The 19187-nt window shown below is 50.0% G+C and overlaps 1 protein-coding gene across 18 annotated transcripts in view; it reads left to right on the forward strand.

Annotated features, from left to right (window-relative positions):
* The first annotated feature begins 509 nt into the window (after positions 1-509).
* Positions 510-19187, forward strand: part of MACF1 (microtubule actin crosslinking factor 1) — a 341804-nt gene continuing 323126 nt past the window's right edge. For 16 of the 18 annotated variants that reach the window (XM_067725581.1, XM_067725580.1, XM_067725586.1 and 13 more), the window contains exon 1: positions 510-744. In XM_067725581.1, coding sequence (XP_067581682.1) covers positions 525-744 — 220 coding nt within the window. In that variant the 5' untranslated portion in view covers positions 510-524. Of the gene's footprint in view, positions 745-14484; positions 14621-19187 lie in introns of those variants that run through there. The other 2 variants (XM_067725589.1, XM_067725591.1) reach the window with 2 other exon arrangements.

Genomic DNA, 19187 nt, shown 5'->3' on the forward strand with positions numbered 1-19187 from the left:
TTTGAATCCATATCTATCTGTAAGACTTGAAAGCTTAATCCTCCACAAGTACTAAGTAACAAAAATAGTGGTTACTAATAGCTAACTTTTTTGGTGGGGGTGGGGAGGCTCGCGGCATGTGGGATCTTAGTTCCCCGACCAGGGATCGAACCCGTGCCCCCTGCAGTGGAAGCGTGGAGTCTTAACCACTGGACTGCCAGGAAAGTCCCTAACAGGAGCTAACTTTTACATAGTGTTTTAAGATTTATAGGCACCTTCACATATATTACTTCACGTGATTTCCCCCAAACCCCATGAGTTAGTTTTGTCATGTAGTATAATTATCCCCATTTTCCAGATAAGGAAACTGAGGTTCAGAGAGGTAAAGAAATCAAGTCAGTGGCAGAACCAGGACTAGAACCTCCGCTTCCCAAGTACCAGCATTCCTTTTGTGACCCCTTCGGTTTGTTCACATGCACTCCTCTCCCCTACAGATCACTTCTCCCTGGGCCCTAGGCCCTTCTGCTGCAGCCCCTGCCTGGGCCATGTCTTCCTCAGATGAAGAAACGCTCAGTGAGCGGTCATGCCGGAGTGAGCGGTCATGTCGGAGCGAGCGGTCTTACAGGAGTGAGCGGTCAGGGAGCCTGTCTCCCTGTCCCCCAGGGGACACCTTACCCTGGAACCTGCCACTGCATGAACAGAAAAAGCGGAAAAGCCAGGACTCGGTGCTGGATCCTGCGGAGCGTGCTGTGGTCAGAGTCGCTGGTAAGGAGACCCCGAGTGAGCTGGAGACCAAGGGTGTGCTGGATGGGGGTGGGGGTGTGGAGGGGCCCTCCCCGGGCTCTCTGACAGCTGGAGTCCAATTTGGTATTATTACTGCTGGAAAGATGATGAAAAGACATTAAAGAAAAATTTGAAAGAGGAAAGTCTGCCACTTCTAATGCCTGTGTGCTAAAGCCAGCCCCGTTTTCCTTTTTTTATCTTCTTCCCTGTCTTTGTCCACATGCAGTTATATTTTCCGTGTAGTCGCCTTCATGGCTCATGTACCATTCTGGATCTGACTTTTTTCACTTAACAACTCCTACATCGAAGATTTTCCATGTTACATCTTAGGCTTTATAGTTACCATTTTTAAAGGCTGTGTAATATTTCATGATTTAAAAAATCCTACTCATTTTTCACTTTTTTTTTTTTTTGCCACAATGGACAATGCTGCAGCGAACATCTTTATGAATAACAATATTTGACTTCCACTGAGTTATTTCCTTGGAATAAAGTCCTTGGAGAAGGCAGTTTCACGCACATTGCCTTCTAAAAATGTGGTCCATGTTTACCCTTTCTGCAGGGCAAGGGCTGAGGCTGCTCCCCCCTTGCCAAGCAGCAGAGCAGTGCAGTGCAGTGGTCACAAGGCCAGACTTCGGAGTCAGGGAGGGGAGGTGCTGGATTGTGGCCCTGCCACCGACCAGCCCTGTGATTGTGGGCAAGTCTCTCACCCTGCCTAAGCTTCACCTTCCTCGTCTTGAGCATGCTTCCTGTGCAGGGCTGTTTGGAGGATTAGATGAGATAATGTATGTAAAGCTCGTCGCACGGCTCTTGGCTCTGTAAGGGGGAAGTGCTCTCTCTGCTGCTTCCACCAGAGGCATCCAGAGCTGCCTCCGTGGGTTGTGTTCAGCATCTCGGCAGGTGCTGGTGCCAGAGTGCAGACAGAAAGACAGACAAAGCAGTGCCTGTAGTGAATTCAGTGACATCGCCCACTTGCAGTCCATCACCAAGGCCTGTCCTGCTACCTCCTTTGTGTCCCTCAAACAAGGCACCCTGCCTGCCTCCACTTTGTCGTCTCTCACCTGGACCTTCCAACCTCCATCTGATAGTTCTCTTCCTTCCGGTCTTGCCCCACTTCCTCTACATGACTGACAGAGTATTTTGTTCAAAAATGCAGACCTGATCCTGTTACTCAGCTGCTTACACACCTGCTTTGGCTTTTCATCCCTGTGGAATAAAGGCTATGGCATGAACACCCATCAAAATCAGCCCTACTTCCAGGCACCCTGCCACATTGAGCTGTACCTCAGCTCCCACAGGCATGCCTCCTGCAGGATCAGGCCTCCATTCCTGAACTTTCTTCTCTGCGAGGTGCCGGGAGCCCCTCCTCCTGTTGTAAGGGCCGCCTCCCCTCTCCCTATTACCCGCTGAGGTATCCAGAGCTCCCTCCTCCGCTCTCATTTCATACTTTTCTCTCCTCTGTTCCCTGGTACAGCATAGCAGTCATCCCACGGGGGTGCCCGTCACTCCCTGAGGACTGTAAGCAATTCCAGACCATGTCTTGTTTATGTTTTTACCCCCAGCTCCTTTCACAGGGCCTTGTGCATGTTGGAGATCAACCAGTATTGAATGAATGAATGCAAGGAGTGCTTAGAGGACAACATGTGACCGATTGTGATCCAGGAACAGGCAGTGGGCTGTAGTGGAAAGCTAGGCGGGGAGAGGGCTATGTGGGCTCAAGTAATCAGCAAAGGATTTGAGAGGGGGTGAGCTTCAAGGGAGGAGACGTGGAAGACAGGCTGGAGAGCTTGAACCCCTTCTGTGGGCAATAGGAAGCCCTTGAGGAAGGACTCTTTAGTCCTTCTCGAGACCTTTGGGCCTATGGCATCAGGCAGTCAATAGAGTTTCAGAGCCGTCCCTACGATGCAGGAAGGGCTTTATTTGTCTCCAGCCTTGAAGGGTCCCCACTGAGGGGCCTCTGGACACACAAACCCCTCATTCTCCTGAAGGCAGCAGAGTGGAGGCCTCCTTCTCCCTTCCTCACGCCCTGCAGCCCCATCCTCCATCACACATGAACACAGTGGGCCTTCCGTATCCGTAGGTGTGGAACCCGCAGATATGGAGGATCAACTGTATTAATCAATTTGTATATAAGGGACTTGAGCATCCGTGGATTTTGGTATCTGCTGGGGTTCTGGAACCAATCCCCCCGCACATACCGAGGGATGACTGTACTTATAGATCCCTTTGTGATGAATTCCCCTTCCAGTCTTCACTGAAGAACCCCAAGGGATGATTTGCCTGCTGTTTAACATTCCGAGTCTAGAACAGAAATGGAGTGGACCCAAGGGGGCTCAATCCCTCAGAACGCTGCTGGGTCCACTGAGCAAAGGGATGGGGGGGTTGCTCTCCTGTTTCCGGCATCCGTGGCCGATCTTCTTTACGTCCTAACACTGCCACATAACTGTCTTGAGAAGGGGGCTGGGCCAGTGAGGCTGAAAACGGGGAGACTGCCATGGTTAAAAATAACTTGTGCGCTGCAGTTGGGCGTGTTTCGTTAGCAGGAGAGAAGAGAGGCAGCAGAGAAGAGGCGGGACCGCTACTTCAGGGCCTGGCTGAGATCTTCCTGTGATTTAGAACATCATGGGGGTTCTACCAGAGTAATTAAAAAGGCAGCCTTCCTTCTTCGGGGATTGCTTCCTGTGAGGTGCAGGAAGGGCACGTCTGGGAGTCCCTATGTGCGCTGAAGCTCTCTGAAGTTAGAACTTACATTCTGGGAGGAAGTGAAGTCAGTCTCATCCTGGAAGCCAGCTGTGGCCTGTGCAGTTTTCTCCTCCCCATGGGCCTGGGTTCTGAAGCCAAGCAGGGGTGTCTGAGTCAGTCTCACCAAATACACAGACCGCCCCCTTCCCTGGCCCCATTCAGTGTCCTGCGCTGGTCTCAGGGCCTCCCCTATGCTGGAGAGGCCGGATGGGGGACCCCTGCTGATCACACGTGTCGGATGGAGAGGCATGTCAGGGCCGGGAAAACTGCAGATCTCAGTCTACAAAGTCAGAACAGGTTCTAGGCGCCCCACGCATGATGTAACCCTATTCTTCCCATCCTTATCCTTTCCCTCCATTTTTTCTTTTTCTCGTCCTTGCTAGCCCTGTTCTCAACTCCTTAAGCCCGGCCACATTGAGGTGGAATAATAGTCATTAACGAGAAAACCTTGTTTCTGTTGATCACAGAGATTTCACAGTGACAGTGCGTTAGGTGGAACACGTGTTAGGATCTGAGGCCCAAAGGGTTTAAGGGACTTGCCTATAGTCATACAGGACCGGTAGACCCAGATCTTCTAACTCCGGGTACATTGCGATTTCCATTCCCTTAGGCAATAGCTGGCAGCCAGGCCAGCGGGAAACTTCTGCAGGAGACAATCTATCTAAATAGCTGCCTTGGTCTCCAGACTCACCAGAGAGTCATTCTGGTCACTTCTGGGAGATGCCTCAGGATCCTGACCTATAGAGAAAAGCAGAGACAAAGATCTAGTAAACTGACCCTTCGAAGCCCTTTAGCTCTCTGTTATTGAATAGAAATATCCTTATTCATTGGTGGGGTGGCGGGGTGATAGGAAGCGGGGAGCTGAGGAGGGTACTTGAGCAAGGAACACAACCCCATAGCGTAGAACACGGGAGAGGAGAGAAGGCTGTATCCCTCGGGGCTTATGAGGAGTGGGGGGAAAAAACAAGAGTGCGGGACCATGTCACATGGTTGTACACTGCACGACTCTAGGGGGCACCATTCATACTTTTGTCATTGTAGGTTTGTATTGTGGCAAATTTCCTGCAGATGGCAGTAAAGTATCTGGAGGAAGGGACCCTGTTTGGGCAGGGCTGGGTGCAGGAAGGATTCTTTATCTACCTATCAATCAGGTATTCAACCATCTTAACATCACATATTCAGGACCCTCCCTGTTCTTGGCATTTATACTTAAGGATGACTGAAGATGTGATCCCTTCTTCATGAAACTCAGTCTAGTTAAGAGGACGGGAGGGACAGAATGATTACATTCCTGTATGTATTGGGAAAGAAGGGAGCACAGGGACTCAGGGCTAAGGACTGGCCTCCCGGTGAACCAGTAGAAATCTATAGGATTTGTTTTTGGGAACCTCTCAGCAGGTGCTGGTGAAGTCATCATCCTCAACATTTGCTTCAACGTGGTCTCCTCCAGGAAGCCTTCCCTGATCTCTCCAGTCAGACAGCAATCGTATCTCTACCCAGCCCTTGTTTCAGCTGGCCTTATGTTAAAGTTCATTGTTTCCACGTATGTTTCCCCCTCCAGATCTCGCTGGTGAGAGCATGCTGTAGTCAGGAGGCCCATCTCATCCTTCATGGTGTTGCCCCAGGATCTCACTCTGAAAGCATGGGCTCTAGAAGCTAGAGGCTCAGGGAGGGCTGTGAAATGCAGCTCGGATGCTGGTGTTTGCTCCTGCTTTCAGAGCCTAAGCTCAGGTGCTGGAGTCACTCAGGGGCTCACTCCTGGGGAGATAGCCTTAAGAGCTTGTGCCTGGTCAGAGGAAGAAGCCTAATCCTCTGTGCCCATGTGTCTCTCCTCCAGGATGGAAGCTCTCAGAAGGCGCCTCTCTGCTTCTTCATTCATTCATTCATTCATTCAGTTTAAAAAGTGGGTTTAGCCCCAGCTATGTGCCAGGCACTGTGAAGACAAGTGGATCTGGTGTCAGAAAACTTGGGCAAATGACTTCACTTCTTAGGGCTTCGGTTTCCTTATCTGTAAAGGGGAGATAATGACATCTGCTTCGAATGATCATTGGATGAAAGTCAGAACATACTAGACAAACATGGGTTAACATGTCTATTACTGCACTTAGTGTGTCATTCTTTGTATCTTCCCTGGGCAACTAGAAGAGGCAGTGGGGACTCCAGGAAGCCAGTAGTTTCCTAGGCGAGCGAGGAAGTGGCCCCAGGCCTCTTAGTCCTGTCCCTTTCTTTTGTTCACTCCAGGGCTTTGTCAGAGAGCAGATGGAAGTGTGAGTGTGTGTGTTTCTGGCCAAGCCATTATGGGAAAAAGAGGATGCAGGGGTGGAAAATGGAGCCCTAAAAGCAATTCTATTGGGAATCCCTACTCCTGAGCCCAAGGCTCCTCCTCCTTTCTAGCTTCTCTGCTTCTTCCTGGCAATATCCTCAGAGTCCCTGACCCTGTCCTGGAGCTCCGTTTCAGTAGCAGGAGAGATGAACAGGAGAGAGTCCCTGAAAGTGGGGCAGAATGGATTGCAGCTACACACCACCGGCTCAGCTCCAGCTCTTTGAAAGTAAATGTGGGTCACATTAGCTGCAGGGATGGAAAATGACCACGTGGGCAGAATTCTGTGCAGGCAGCAGAAAAGACAGCCAAGCTATCCTTTTTCTGAGGCTCAGGGTCCCTGTGGGACCGCAGCTAGTCAGGGAAGGTGGTTGTCACATTGCAAGGTGCCGTCTTTATGCCACTGGATTCCCATCATGCTTTTCTAGTGACTTCCCCGGTGACACAAAGACAGGTTTGGAATGTCAGTCTGACTCACGCCTTTCTGTTCTGGAGCAACCTAGGACTGAGGTTAGGAATGCGGAGGAAGAACGGGTTAATTTGGGGGCTGTGGAAAGCTGTCATTTGTGGGGTTAGAGACTTGATGCCTCCAGAGGCGCTGACAGTGCAGCAGGATCTGGGGCTGCACTTGTCTTTTATTCCAGCAGTCCTCCTCCTGGGGAAAGGTCTGTGAACACACCTGGGTGTGAGTGTTAAGAACCCATCGTCACCAAAGTGCTATCCTGAGCCTGGCCAGTTGCTGTTGCTAGGACCTGCTGTGATTTGGCCCCTGGTCTGCCTGTTGCCACCTGTCGGGTAGAAGCCAGCCAGCTTCCTGGCTCTGCCTTGGCTCTCCTGCAGAAGCAGAACTGGTGTCCCTGGCTCGAATCTCCGCCCTGACTTAGGATGCTGCTGCAGAGAAGGTCTGGAAGCCCCTGTAGCTTGAAGAGTGATTATGGGCTGAAGTTTCTGTTCTCAGCTGTGTCCCACCCCTACCCCAGAAGGTACCAGGCTTTTGCCTTGTGGTCAAGGGGAGGATTCTGCCTGGAGCCTCAGTGGGTGTGTCTCTAGGCATCCTCTTCCCTTCTCATTCCCTCTTAAATCTTCCATTCATTCACTCCAGGGAATGGCTTTGGGAGTCAGCTGGAGTGCCAGTTCCATCACTTCATCAGTTGGGTGACCCTGAGAAGTTACTAACCTCACTGAGCCACACTTTCTCACGGGTAAAATGGGGGAGCACGAGTGCCACTGCCAAGTCTTGCAGAGTGGGTTAAATGAGATAGTGGGAGTGAGGGGCCTGGCCCATGCCTGCCATGCAGTCAGACTTGATACGTGTTAGCTCTTCTCATTAATATCATTCATTCACTCATACACTTGTTCACTAATTCATGACTGCATTGATTCATTTCTTTGCTCATTCGTTGATCATGCACATGTTCATTTAACACATATTCCTAGGACTGCTTTATGCTAGGCTCAGACTAGGCTTCAGAACGCAGCTCCCACCTGTAAAGGCAGCTAGGATGTGACATGAGCTGCGCACATTGTAAGCCCAGAGTTGTGAGGACGTTCTGAGAGGGAAGGGCTTCTTCCTACTTCTGCCCTGCCTCCTAGCTTAGAGCAATGATGGCATTTGATCTGGGACTTGGAAAAGAAATAGGAATTTGCCAGGACAGTCTGAAAAGAGAGGGCACGTCCCTGTTGCTATTCTTGCTCTCCTTTCTTTGGCCTCAATAGAAAGGAAGGAAGGGAAATGAAGAGAGAACAGCTGGTGGGAGTTAGGAGTTAAAGAATCCAGAGGTTAGTCTGGGGAGTTGAACTCTGGACTCAGTCCAGGAGCTCCTGAGAGCTGATGCCAGCGGGGATCCCCTTGTAAATAGTAGTTGGAAGAGCTCCTGTGTATTGAGTCTGAGATGTGTGCCAGGCATTTTCCATATATCGTTGAAAACTCATGGAACCTTGGGAAGTAGGTGCTATTCTCCCTGTTGACAGAGAGGAAAGTTAAGGAACTTGTTTGAGCTCATACACTTGGCCAGTAGTGGAGCTGGGGTGCAGCATTGCTGAATGTGCACAGCGTCCCCTGAAACACAACACGGGCATGTGCCCTTTGGAATTGTTCATTGCTGGGGTTCAGGTTGGCCTAACTCCCAAGTTCCCAGCTTTCTTCAGAACACTTTAAACGTGTACTAAAGTAGTGAGAATACAATGAACCCCCATCCATCACCCAGATTCAAGAGTTATCCATTCATGGCTAGTCTTATTTCATACACACACCCCAATTCTGCCTCCCCAGTTACATAGGTGGAAGTTCCAGAAATCACATACTTGCACCTCCCACACTTTTAAACTCTGATATTATATTGCCTTTCCCCCAGTAGGAAATATTTCAGTTTATGTGCTCAGTAGTTCTATCTGAAGTCTGGTCAAGTTCCACTGAAGCATTTCGCAGAAATATCAGGAGGGATCCTGCCTCCTGGCCCAGGGGTGTTTCAGTGTCACTTGTCTGATCCTCCGTTCCTTCCAGCTTGAGGTTCATGCCCTACTCCCAGAAACACAGAGCTAGACTGGAGCATACCTGGTTCTGGGAGTGAACTTGGTTTCTGAGGAATGTGTCTGTCTGTGTCTGTCTGCCTAAAACACTTCAGATCCGCAGACCCTGGGTTTGAATCAGCGCCCTGCCAATGTACTTGAGGAAAGTACCCCTAACCTAGATTTTGAGGATTCTGTCTTGAGAGACTGAAGTTGAGATGCAGTAGGAGTGAAGTCTTTTAAATCTCAGAGGGAAGGAATTTTGTTCTTGTGGGAGGGGCCTATGCCCCAGGCCTGCCCTGTTGCTGGTGAACTGTTCCTGAGGGAGTACTGGTTGGGGAGATGTTGTGTTAACTGGAGGGAGCTTCGTACGAGCCACAACTCCTAATCTGGGGAAGCTCCCGATTCCCCAAAGGGTACAGACTGCCCGTGGCCCTGTTTGGTAGGAACTCGGGAGGCCCCACACAGGATGAGGCCCTCCCCTGCCCCAGAGCAGGAAGGGAGGTTGGGTGCGGTTGAGCAAATAGGGCTCAGGTTGGCCTGATTCCTTAAAAAGGGAAAATGGAGCAGTTATATTCCCAGAGACTGGGAGCTAGGCGAGGGGCCAGTACCTTTTCCAGCTACTATTGATATGTTCCAAATGCTGGGCTTTGTGCTTAGGATCTTACATGCTATGTCTGACCTAATCCTCAAAATAACTTTAGGAGGCTGACGTGCTGGAGTAGAGGAAACAGAAACCCAGAGAGTTGGGTAACTTGCTCAAGGTCTCCCAGCCAGTGAGGGGACCAAGCTGGGAATGGCACTACCTCTGCCTAGGGCAACCCACTGCCTTCCCCATTACAAGGAACAGTGGTTTAATGACAGCTAACATCTGTGTGCCACTTCAGGGTTCACAGAGTGCCTTGACACCCATTATCTCCACTGAGCCTCGGGAAGCCGAAGGCGGGAAAGGTGTTCCACGCCCCTTTGGGACAGCTGCCTATCAGGGGTCCAGCTTCTGCTCATTTCCCCCAGTAAAGAGGGAAGATTCTTTGGCATTGGCTCTGACAAGCCAGGGGAGAAGGCCCAGGGAGAGGCTGAGGTGGAGAGACTTGGCCAGTTGCTATGGTAACCCAGATGGCTGAGTAACCATTTTGAAGGTTGCTATGGTGACGGGGTGACGGGCTGCCCGGTGGCTGGGATCTTGTCTTCCTGGGTGGCTGGCACCATCCCGGCCTCTTAAATTAGCAGTTTTTCACTTTCTGAACAGAAGAGGGCAGCATGATAGTAGGCAAAGCCTTCCTACCCCAGAGCAGATTTGGGAACTTGAGGCAAAGTTTAGCAAGCGTTTCCAGGGTCTGGGTGGAAAAGGAGCTTTGGCTGGGATTGGCTAAAGCTGGTGTCTAAAAGGATGGTGGGGCTGAACCTGGAGACGGGTCTTCTGAGCCTAGAACTAGATTTTCTCCCAAGAGCTGGTCAAAGGATAGGGCTTGGGGCAGCCCCTTCAGTGTCTGGCTATCTGGCTCCAGCTACTATTAGGGCATAGGAGACAGCTAACCCCTTCAAAGAGGAACAGAGAAAACACACACACACACAGACACACACACACACACACACACCCTACTAGCAAAGAATTTATTTATAAAGCATCAATTAACACATGTAAAATAATGCAACATGAGTCAAGCTGAAGAAGTGCTAGGAGTAAACCTTCCAGAGATTGGAAGAGGAGCAGTAACAGGAGAAATGATTTTGCACTTCCCTCTTTCCTCCCTGCACATGAAATGCTGTCAGCTCTTGGCCACTGAGTGGACAGTATGTTGGACTCTCAACTGTCTTGAATCGCAGATCTAGCTCACACCCCCATCTCCGTATGTCTTCAGCGAGGCATCCACGCCTTCAGCAAATATTTACTGAACACCCACTAGGTGCAAAGCATTGTGTTAGGCCCTGTGATGAAGAAGGTGAAATAGATGCCTGCGCCTCAAAGAATTTATGAACCAGGAGGTTAAGGAGGCAGCGATGCAGACATGCACAGTGCGTGTGGTTGCCCGAGGAATAGGGGAAAGAAAATGCAGTTGGGATTTTGAGAAGAGCCTCTTCTACCTGGATTGACTAAAAATAACTTCAAGTCGTTTCAGGTGAGCTTTCAAGATGGGTAGGGGTTCAGTAGGTGGAGTTGAGGGTGGAGGACATTCCAGGCAAAGGCTCCGAGTTTGATTACAGGGCAAGATGCTGAATGTGAGGGTATAAGGGGAGATCAGACTGTAAAGGAAGGTAGATGTCAAAATATGGAGGACTTTGAATGCCAGGCAGAGATAAGGGAAGCTGTGAGAGAAGCATAGTCTCTTCTTAAAGACGCTAGCCTTCTAGCTAGTCAGAAGCTACGGGCAGCTGAGTATTTTAGGATCATCTGGTTCAGTCGTTCATGCATTTAATCAAAAATTAAAACAAATATTTAATGAGTGCCCTCTATGTGCCAGGTCATTTGCTCAATGCTAAGGACCCTGTGGTGAGCAAGACACACAACAGCCGCAGCCCTCAGGGGTTTAGTAAGGATGAAAGACACTGAACCTGTAACAAACCAAATAACTTTGGCTATTACCAAAGGGGAGTAGAGGCAGGAGGGCCTACTAATCTGGGGGATGAAGGCAGGCTTCCCTGCGGGATTTTCAGCAGAGGCCTGAGTAGGAGTGAGCCAGGTCCAAAGAGGAGAGCAGTGAAGGGTTCTGGCCTGGGAGAAAAGCACGTGGGAAGGCCCTGAGGCGAGAGAGCCCCTTGGAGGAGCTGAAAGAAGTTGAGCTTCAGGGAGAGAGGCACCTGGTGAGGCTTTAGTGGGGGAGGACACTCAGAGAAAAAGAGCTTTATTTGCTTGCACTACCCCTTCCCCCCACTAGATGCCCTTCTGAGTACACCCTGCCTCCTTCAGCTTACCCCCGTTGCAGCCTCTTTAGAAATGCAACAGCATTCTCACCATTGGAGCAAAGGAAAATCATAGACCAAAAGGAGAAAGCCTCAGAGCTGTCCCAGTTGTGTGGTCTGGCTATAAATTTAGACTGTTGCTTGGAAAAACCCAAAAACCTCCCCTTCCTATGCTTCCTTCTTCCCATCCCCCCGCCAGCAGCCGCTTTGTTCCTCTATCCTTGTAAAATTTTCTCTATATAAAACAGGAACATCAGCCAAACATGTGGACTTCCCCCTTTCCATTCATTAGAAGAATGCATTACTTCGAAATCTCTTAGAAGCATTTAAATGCAAATCTTGTCAAGAAAGCTACTTGAGTCTGAGAAGCCCTTCTAGCCACAACCCAAACCAGAACTTTCTTCCTTGATTACCATGCTTCTTAATGGTAATCTCAACCCCTTGCCCTCTCCCCCAAATCGCCCCCAGGCCTTCAACAAAGCCTGGTTCCCAGAACAGACTGTTACTCCCTTCCTGCCCTAGTCTTTCCTCACCTTTGGCAAACCTCACTCACAATTCTTGAGGAACCTGCTAAGTGGTGTATGTAGCAGCTCCAGGAAGGGATGGAGGGACTTTCCTATTTACTGTGATGAAAATGAGGAGGCAAATGTCTGTTTGGGGGCGAGGGTGGAGGTGTGTGCCTGTGTCTGGGACTTCCTAGCCCCACTGGTATAAAATAATATAGGAAATGCAGATGACTCAGCACTGATACAGTCAAGATCCTCAGAGTTAGCATTTCTGTATTCTCTGCTGTTTACGAAAAATGTGCTTATGCCATCACCGACTCCTTCATTCTGCATTTTCTACTAAGAGCTTCTTATTTATTTTAAAAAGAATAAACCTCAAGCTTCTTCTCTTCCTTTTCTTAAACTGAGCTCATTAGCCACTGATGCCAAACTGCAAACTAGCTTTTTTTGAGCACACAGGACTAAACTGGAAGGAAATGAGCATTTGCCCAAGGATCCTCCCTGTCCGTCCTCTTTTAGGCCTTTCCCTGTATGGTCTCTATGCCTAGAACTTGGGCAGGCCAGCAAAACTTGATGGAAAAAGATATGATTAATGCCTTGCTCACCCCATTTCTGATCATGGTATGATGTGGAAACAACCGTCATGCACCTATTAGTGAAAAGCATCATCTCTTTTTTTTTAAATTTTTGGCTGCGTTGAGTCTTTGTTGCTGTGCGCAGGATGTTCTCTAGTTGCGGGGAGCAGGGGCTACTCTTTTTTTTTTTTTTTTAGGGACTACTCTTTGTTGTAGTGCGCAGGCTTCTCATTGCGGTGACTTCTTGCGGAGCACGGGCTCTAGGTATGCGGGCTTCAGTAGTTGTGGCATGTGGGCTCAGTAGTTGTGGCACGTGGGCTCAGTAGTTGTGGCTTGCGGGCTCTAGAGCGCACGCTCAGTAGTTGTGGCGCACGGGCTTAGTTGCTCCATGGCATGTGGGATCTTCCTGGACCAGGGCTCGAACCCGTGTCCCTTACATTGGCAGGCGGATTCTTAACCACTGCGCCACCAGGGAAGCCCTATGATCTCTTCTTGTTATTAACGTGCTTGCTGAGCATTGACCAAATACTTGGCACTACTCATAGCGTACAGAGATGCAGGCCTTGCCCTGGGGGTGAGAAGCTTCTCTTAAAAATCTCAGAATGGGAACTGAAGTGGAAGCCTGAGTCCCAGTTTTGTCTGCTCAGTGTCACATGAATTCTCCTTTTACTTGCTAGCGTGCTGTTACTATGAGATCAGCCAGCCTAGCTTTTAACCCACAACCACTTTTCCACCTGCTCCCCCCATCCCCCAAATCAACAGGCTTGTTGAGGCTGGGGAGGATAATGGCTGGATGGGGGTAGATGTGGGCAAAAAATCACCTGCATTTACCTGAGTTCCTCGTTCACTGCTCTTGGCCCCAATGCAGTCTGTGAATATTGGGTCTGAAGGATACACAACTGAATGCAGGATCAGAGGATACTGGGAACTCCCTTCTCAAAATTGTCCCCAATACATCTCTACCCATATTTACCAGCATCCTTTCTTCACTCTTTCCTTTTCCCTGATGACAGAGAATAATTGGCTTCCCTTTTTCTTCCCTGAGCAGCTATGCTCCAGAATTCTTTTCTTTGTTCCATAGCAGTCCTGATTCAGTCTCAGGTTCCCACATTTCTCCCTTTTGATCTAAGCCTTTCTGTGCCTGAGGCTGTCACAGTATAATAATCCTGTTGCATCTTTTCCCCATAGATGTGTGTCCTCCTGTCTCTCCTCTTATTCACCCCACGGTGCAGTCAGAATCCTGTTTTCATTCCCTCAGTTGTCATTTCTCAGGCTCTGGCTCCTCGTTCTGGGCCTGGTTTACTTCATGGTGCTGCGTAGGCTCTCGCATTTCGAGTTCAGTTTCTTCCGTTTCTGGAAAACCCTTTGTTCCTGGGATTCTTTGTGGTCTGAGTGTTCCCTTGGCCTCACCCGGCAGCCCGTCTGGATCTTGCCCCGGCCTCATTCGGACCGCGTCTGGCCCTGCGATCTATCTAGGTCTTTGGCTCGCTCCCTTCCGTTCAGTGTCTCTGGGTTCTTCTCCAGCCGCCGCACAGGCCCAGCTCGGTTTCTCTCCAGCCAGCGGGCTCCCTCCTTTGTCCCGGCTCCGGGTGTGGGTCCGCCCCGAGCGGGGCAGCCCTCCCGCCCCGCGGAGTGGGCCTCGGCCTCTCGCGGCCCCTGTGGCCGGCCAGGCCTTTCATCCCGACGCGCCAGGGGCCTCCCACCCAGCGGGGCTCCGGCGGAACGCCCCCGCGGGGGCTGGCCTCCCGGCCTCCAACCTCGGCCCCCTCCCCTGCCCGGCCGCGCGGAGGTCCATAGCCCCTGGTGTGTGTGTGGTGGCGGAGGGGGGGGACCTGGGGGGGCCGCCCCGGGGCCGAGGACGCGCCGGGCCGCGGAGGCGGCGGGAAAAGGGGCGGGGAGCGGGCCGGGCCTGGCGCTCCTGACGGGAGGAGCCGCTGCTGCCGCCGCGGGCGGGGTGGGCTGAGGGAGGAGCGGAGCGGAGGGGTGGGGAGGCGGAAACGCCAGCGGGACCGGCGGCGGAGCGCGAGCGGGCTGAGGAGCGGAGAGCGAGCGGCAGGCCGGCAGGGCAGGCGCGGAGCGGAGAGCCGAGAGCCAGGGCGCCGCCGCCGCCGTCCCGGGCCGCACAAAAGGCCGAGGCTGGGGCCGTCGCCTCAGCGCGCGGACCTGCAAGCGGCGCCCGCCGGGGCCCCGGGAGAGCGCGGCGCGGGCGGCCATGGCCGGCTACGTGCCGGGTCAGCAGCCGGCCAACCGCAGCCAGGAGAAAGAGTTCGTGCAGGCGTACGAGGATGTGCTGGAGCGCTACAAAGGTGCGGCGGCGGCGGGCGGGCGGCCCGGGGACTGGCCGGAGCCGGGGCCCGCGGCAGGTGGGGCGGCGGGCGGGGTGGCGCCCACCGGCGCTGGGGCCGGGCCGGAGCCGCCGGGGGCCGGGACCGGCTCATTTCCAGAGTTGAGATGAGCCTCCGAGCCTTCTCCCACCTGGGACGGCGCCTTCACAGCACTAGTTACATTCTAGTGCCCTGTTATCTGGCCCCCGCTGGAAGGAGGCGAGGCCGGGCGCTGTTTCGGAGACCTAACGCGGCGGGGAGTGCGCGCAGGGGGAGGAGAGGAGGAGGAGCTGGGGCGGGAGAAGCCTCCCGTTCCTGGAGAGGCTCGGACCTCCGCGTGCCCGCCGAGGGTCCCTCGTCCCCTTTTGTCTCTCTCGGCCTCTGCTCAGTCGCGTGGCAGCCGAGGTTATGAACCACCTTGGTGACTTGGGGGTCGGGGGGGCAGCGGTCGAGCGTCGGCCGGGGTCGGTGAATGTGCAGTTTTGGTGGCGAGGCCTCCTCCCACCCCCAGCCCCTGGGCTTCCAGCCTGATCGAGGCAGGGGTCTATGCTCCCCCCTCCCCGCCCCCCCCCCAAAGATTTGTCTTGGATCTCGGATTTCCGCCCCTGGAAGCTCTTTTGCTAAGCACTTCTGCAAGTTAATGCCTTATCCAAAGCCCGGGTATCTGCAGAGAAAGTTTTGACAGGCCCAGAGTCTCGGTGGACCGCATTTCCCTAACTGCTGTAGGTGCCCCTTAGTGGAAGCCAGGGATGCGTGGCCTTAGGAGGCCCTTGCTTTGATCTTTAACATCCAGTTCTGGGGTTTTGCTTTGTGTGGCAGTTGTGCTTTCCACAGACATGGAGATTTTCCCAGAAACTACATAGGCAGCACTTTCTCCTATTTTATTCAGCTGGGGCCCTTGTGACTGGGCCTTTAGTTTCTTTTCATCTGAAGGAGAGGAAACTTCAGCCCTTCTGACCGAGTCCAGCATACTTGCTTACGGCAGCTACTCAGTGAAGGGAAACTAATGAAGAAGCTGTAAAACGTTTTTTTTTTTTTTCCCTCATGCCTTTAGAGTTCTGCTTGGGAATGCAGCAGAGAGAGAGAGAGAGAGAGGGAGGGAGGGAGGGAGAGAGAGAGAGAAAGGTAAAATGCTGAAATGGACCTGCTTGGGAGTTCTACTTGTTCTCTTCTGCATTAGCTCCTGTAAGCTGTCCAGGTTTTCCTGCCTGCAGCAAGTTTTCTGTCACCCCCCTGTGGTCTTTCTTTTAAGAAATGTGGTTCATTTCAGAGCACAAAGAGGTTAGATTGTGCTGCTGAACTTCATTGAAAAAAAATACTGCTAAGTGGATGGTTTCATTAAGTTTCCTTTGCAGGCTTTTGAGCAACTCTGCGTTCTTCAGAGGGAGGACCCTCTGAGCCTGTCTCGGCTGTTACAGCTTTAAAAACCAGCAGAATTAAAACAAAAATAGGTGAAGAAATCCAAGTACCTCAATGAATCATATTGCTGGTGGCCTCCAGCTGAAAGGAAGTTGAATTGCTGCCATATGAAACTAGGAAAGAAGGGGGAAGCAGAGCGTATTCCAGGAGAGGCTCCTGTGTCCAGTCCTTTTAGCTGTCTCTCTCAGTTTGGCCTTCCTCTGAAGGACTTTGATCAGGTGTATAGGAATTTGGTCCTTCCCAGACACAGATCTCTCTCTTGAGGGGAAGAATGAGTCAAAAATAGTTGGCCAGAGTAAATTAACTTGAGCTGTATGAGTCTGTTGTGCAGTCTGCTTTATGATAGGTGTAGAAGAATTTCTCTTCCCCCCACTGCACCATTCTCACTGGGAAGTCAGGGTGGATTAGCACCCTGGCCTTTGTTACTTTGCTGTGTGGAATTTCTGCATTTTCCAGATTTAGAAATCCCCTTACTACCTTATTGGAGAACTGTTTGCCTAAGCTGGAATCAATAGAGTGAGCTGGGGAGGTAGTTTGTGAGGTTAAAGCCAGGAATTAGATTTGGAGAGACTTGGGGAAAGAGATATTGATGATGATGGGGTCCTAGACACTCACTGTTTGGCCACTAAATTACTTGGATCTCTCTTTCTGCTGCTATTAATTTGTAGTCACCTCATTTCTACAAATGAAGTAGGATTTTTGTATTCTGAAGGAGAGCTAAAGTTTTCAGCTGCGTAAACTGCCCTGGAAGGGGCAAAGATGAGAAGGGAAGTGATGCATTTGCATTGTGAAGGAAATAGAGCAGTATGTATTGCAGCTGTATTAAGGATGGTTTTCAAGCACTGGTTTTCCAGAATTGTGCTTGGCAACCACTTTCCTGTATGCTGGTCATGAGCATGGTTTTGGCAGGATTAGATGATTTAGCATGGACGTAAACACTCTGTTTTATTTCCTAAATATCCCAAAGCGTCTTTCAGAGCCTGACTGGCCAGCAAACAGGAGGTATTAGGTAATAACTCTGGATCCTAACCTTTCAGAGTGGGCAGCACCCCGACAGCGTCAGGGTAGGTTCTTCATTCTTCCAGTCCTCCAACCAACAATTGTTATATACCTGTTAGAGATAACACAGCGTTAGCCACTGGAGATGCCAGAATTATGAATGAGATCTGGATCCTGCCCTTGGTTATTCAATCTAGCACGGGAAAGATATGTGCAAAACATGATAAATGCTAGAACAGAGGTGTGGATAAAGTACTATGGAAGTAAGAGGAGGGATGAATACCCTACTTGGGGTTCACTGGGAGATTTGACAAAAGTGGTGACACTTGAGAGAGCCTTTAGGGATGAATAGTATTTAGACTGATGGAGGGCGGTAGGGAGGGGAGAAGGCAGAGGGAATAAATAACACGTGCAAAGGCATGAAGGGATGAACGGTTCGAGGAACAGGAGTAGTTGGATGCGACTGAAGGGCTAGAGTTTTGTGGGAGCAGATGATACTGTAAAGAACTCAGAGTCCAGCTTGTAAAGATTCTTTTGTGGCTTTATTCCATAGGCACTGGGGGAGTCAGTCATTGAAAGTTAAAAAAAAAAAATAAAGCAACCATTTGTATGCCAATTTTATTACTTCATAATAGAGGACATACCTGTGCAGTGATTGGAAATATTTACATTGCTATCTGGAGCACCCTTTTCCTTATACCAAAGTGCTTATGAAGCTTGTAATCAGATGGTTGCTTGGTAAACATGAAAACAAAGAAAAGAGGAATGTTTCATCCAGATGATGATATGGGCCCATCACAAAGTTCTCTGCTCTGTAGACTGAGGTCCCTGTGAACACCAACGGAAACTAAGAAAGAACAGTAGTTGAAGAGGTAGGAGGACCCGGATCTGATTCTTTTCTTAGTGTAGAGTCAAACTCCATTCTAGGCCACATATGGACAGAGTTTTAGGTTTTAGGGAGGAGGTTTAAAAACAAACACAATCTGGATTCGAGGTGGTTGGTTAAGCAGCATGGGTAATATGTAAGTTGGTTCAGGAGGAATTATACTTTCTGTTTTCACAAAGCCCTAAAGACTGAAAAGCCTTCACATGCCAGGCTGGACTAGGAATAAAAGAGAACATTCACATTTCAACGTTGGTAACATGGACTGTCTGGTACTTAAAAACTTCAGAGTTCTCACTAGGTGCCATGGGTTATAGGAGGCTAATTAGGACTGATTTTTGTTTATCATATCACAGAAAAGAACTTAAAAAACTCACCGCACAGAGAGTTGGGAGTGAAGGGTCTACCTACTATTTAATATGTAAAACCAGCAAGGCAGTATGATATAGTAGAAAGAGACAAGGTTTTGAATTTCTTCAGTCCTACTTTTGCCACTTACCTTCTGCTGTGTGACCTTGGAAAAGTTGCTTAACCTCTGATCTTTGTGTTTCTCATCTGTTAAAATGGGGATGATAATACTAACTCCTTGGGATTCATGAGAGTATAAATGAGCTCTTGGCACATATTAGGCCATTAATGTTTAGAAAAACCGTCATGTATATAGTACCTTGTATTTTACAGAGCAGCTTCATATTCATCATCTTATTTGACCTCCATAATATCCTGTAAAGAAAGTGTTATATATACACCTGGGCAAATTTAGGCAGAGACTTAAATTATTGCCCAAGAGCCAGAGGATCCAGGCTTCTAGATGAAGGTTTCCTATTATAATTTCCTATTATAATTTCCTATTATAGAAGGAAATTTAAAAATCAGAGCAGTGACTTGGTTGATTGTGACAGTGCTTTAGTTGTTAGTATCATTGTATATAAGTATCATTCTTGTTATCAGTTTTTAGCCTCTGAACTACAGTCACACACCTTATGTGGCTTACCGGATCTCTGAACTGTGAAGGATTTCTTTTATTATGGGAGAGGTTTCATGGTATATAAATCACTTTGAAATTTTTATACAAAAGCAGTGTAGTGCAAAGTGATAAAGTTTTGTTAACACAGTGGTTGGAAAATACAGGCTTAGGATTTGGTATTGTTTAAGCGATACTCTGAAGCAACCTCTTGGGTAAATGTACACTCAGTTTTTAAGTTCCTTTTTAGAACACAGCCCATGAAATGGAGTGGATAGCTTCTA

This window comes from Pseudorca crassidens, chromosome 2 (genome assembly GCF_039906515.1).
Source record: "Pseudorca crassidens isolate mPseCra1 chromosome 2, mPseCra1.hap1, whole genome shotgun sequence".
Lineage (NCBI taxonomy): Eukaryota > Metazoa > Chordata > Mammalia > Artiodactyla > Delphinidae > Pseudorca > Pseudorca crassidens.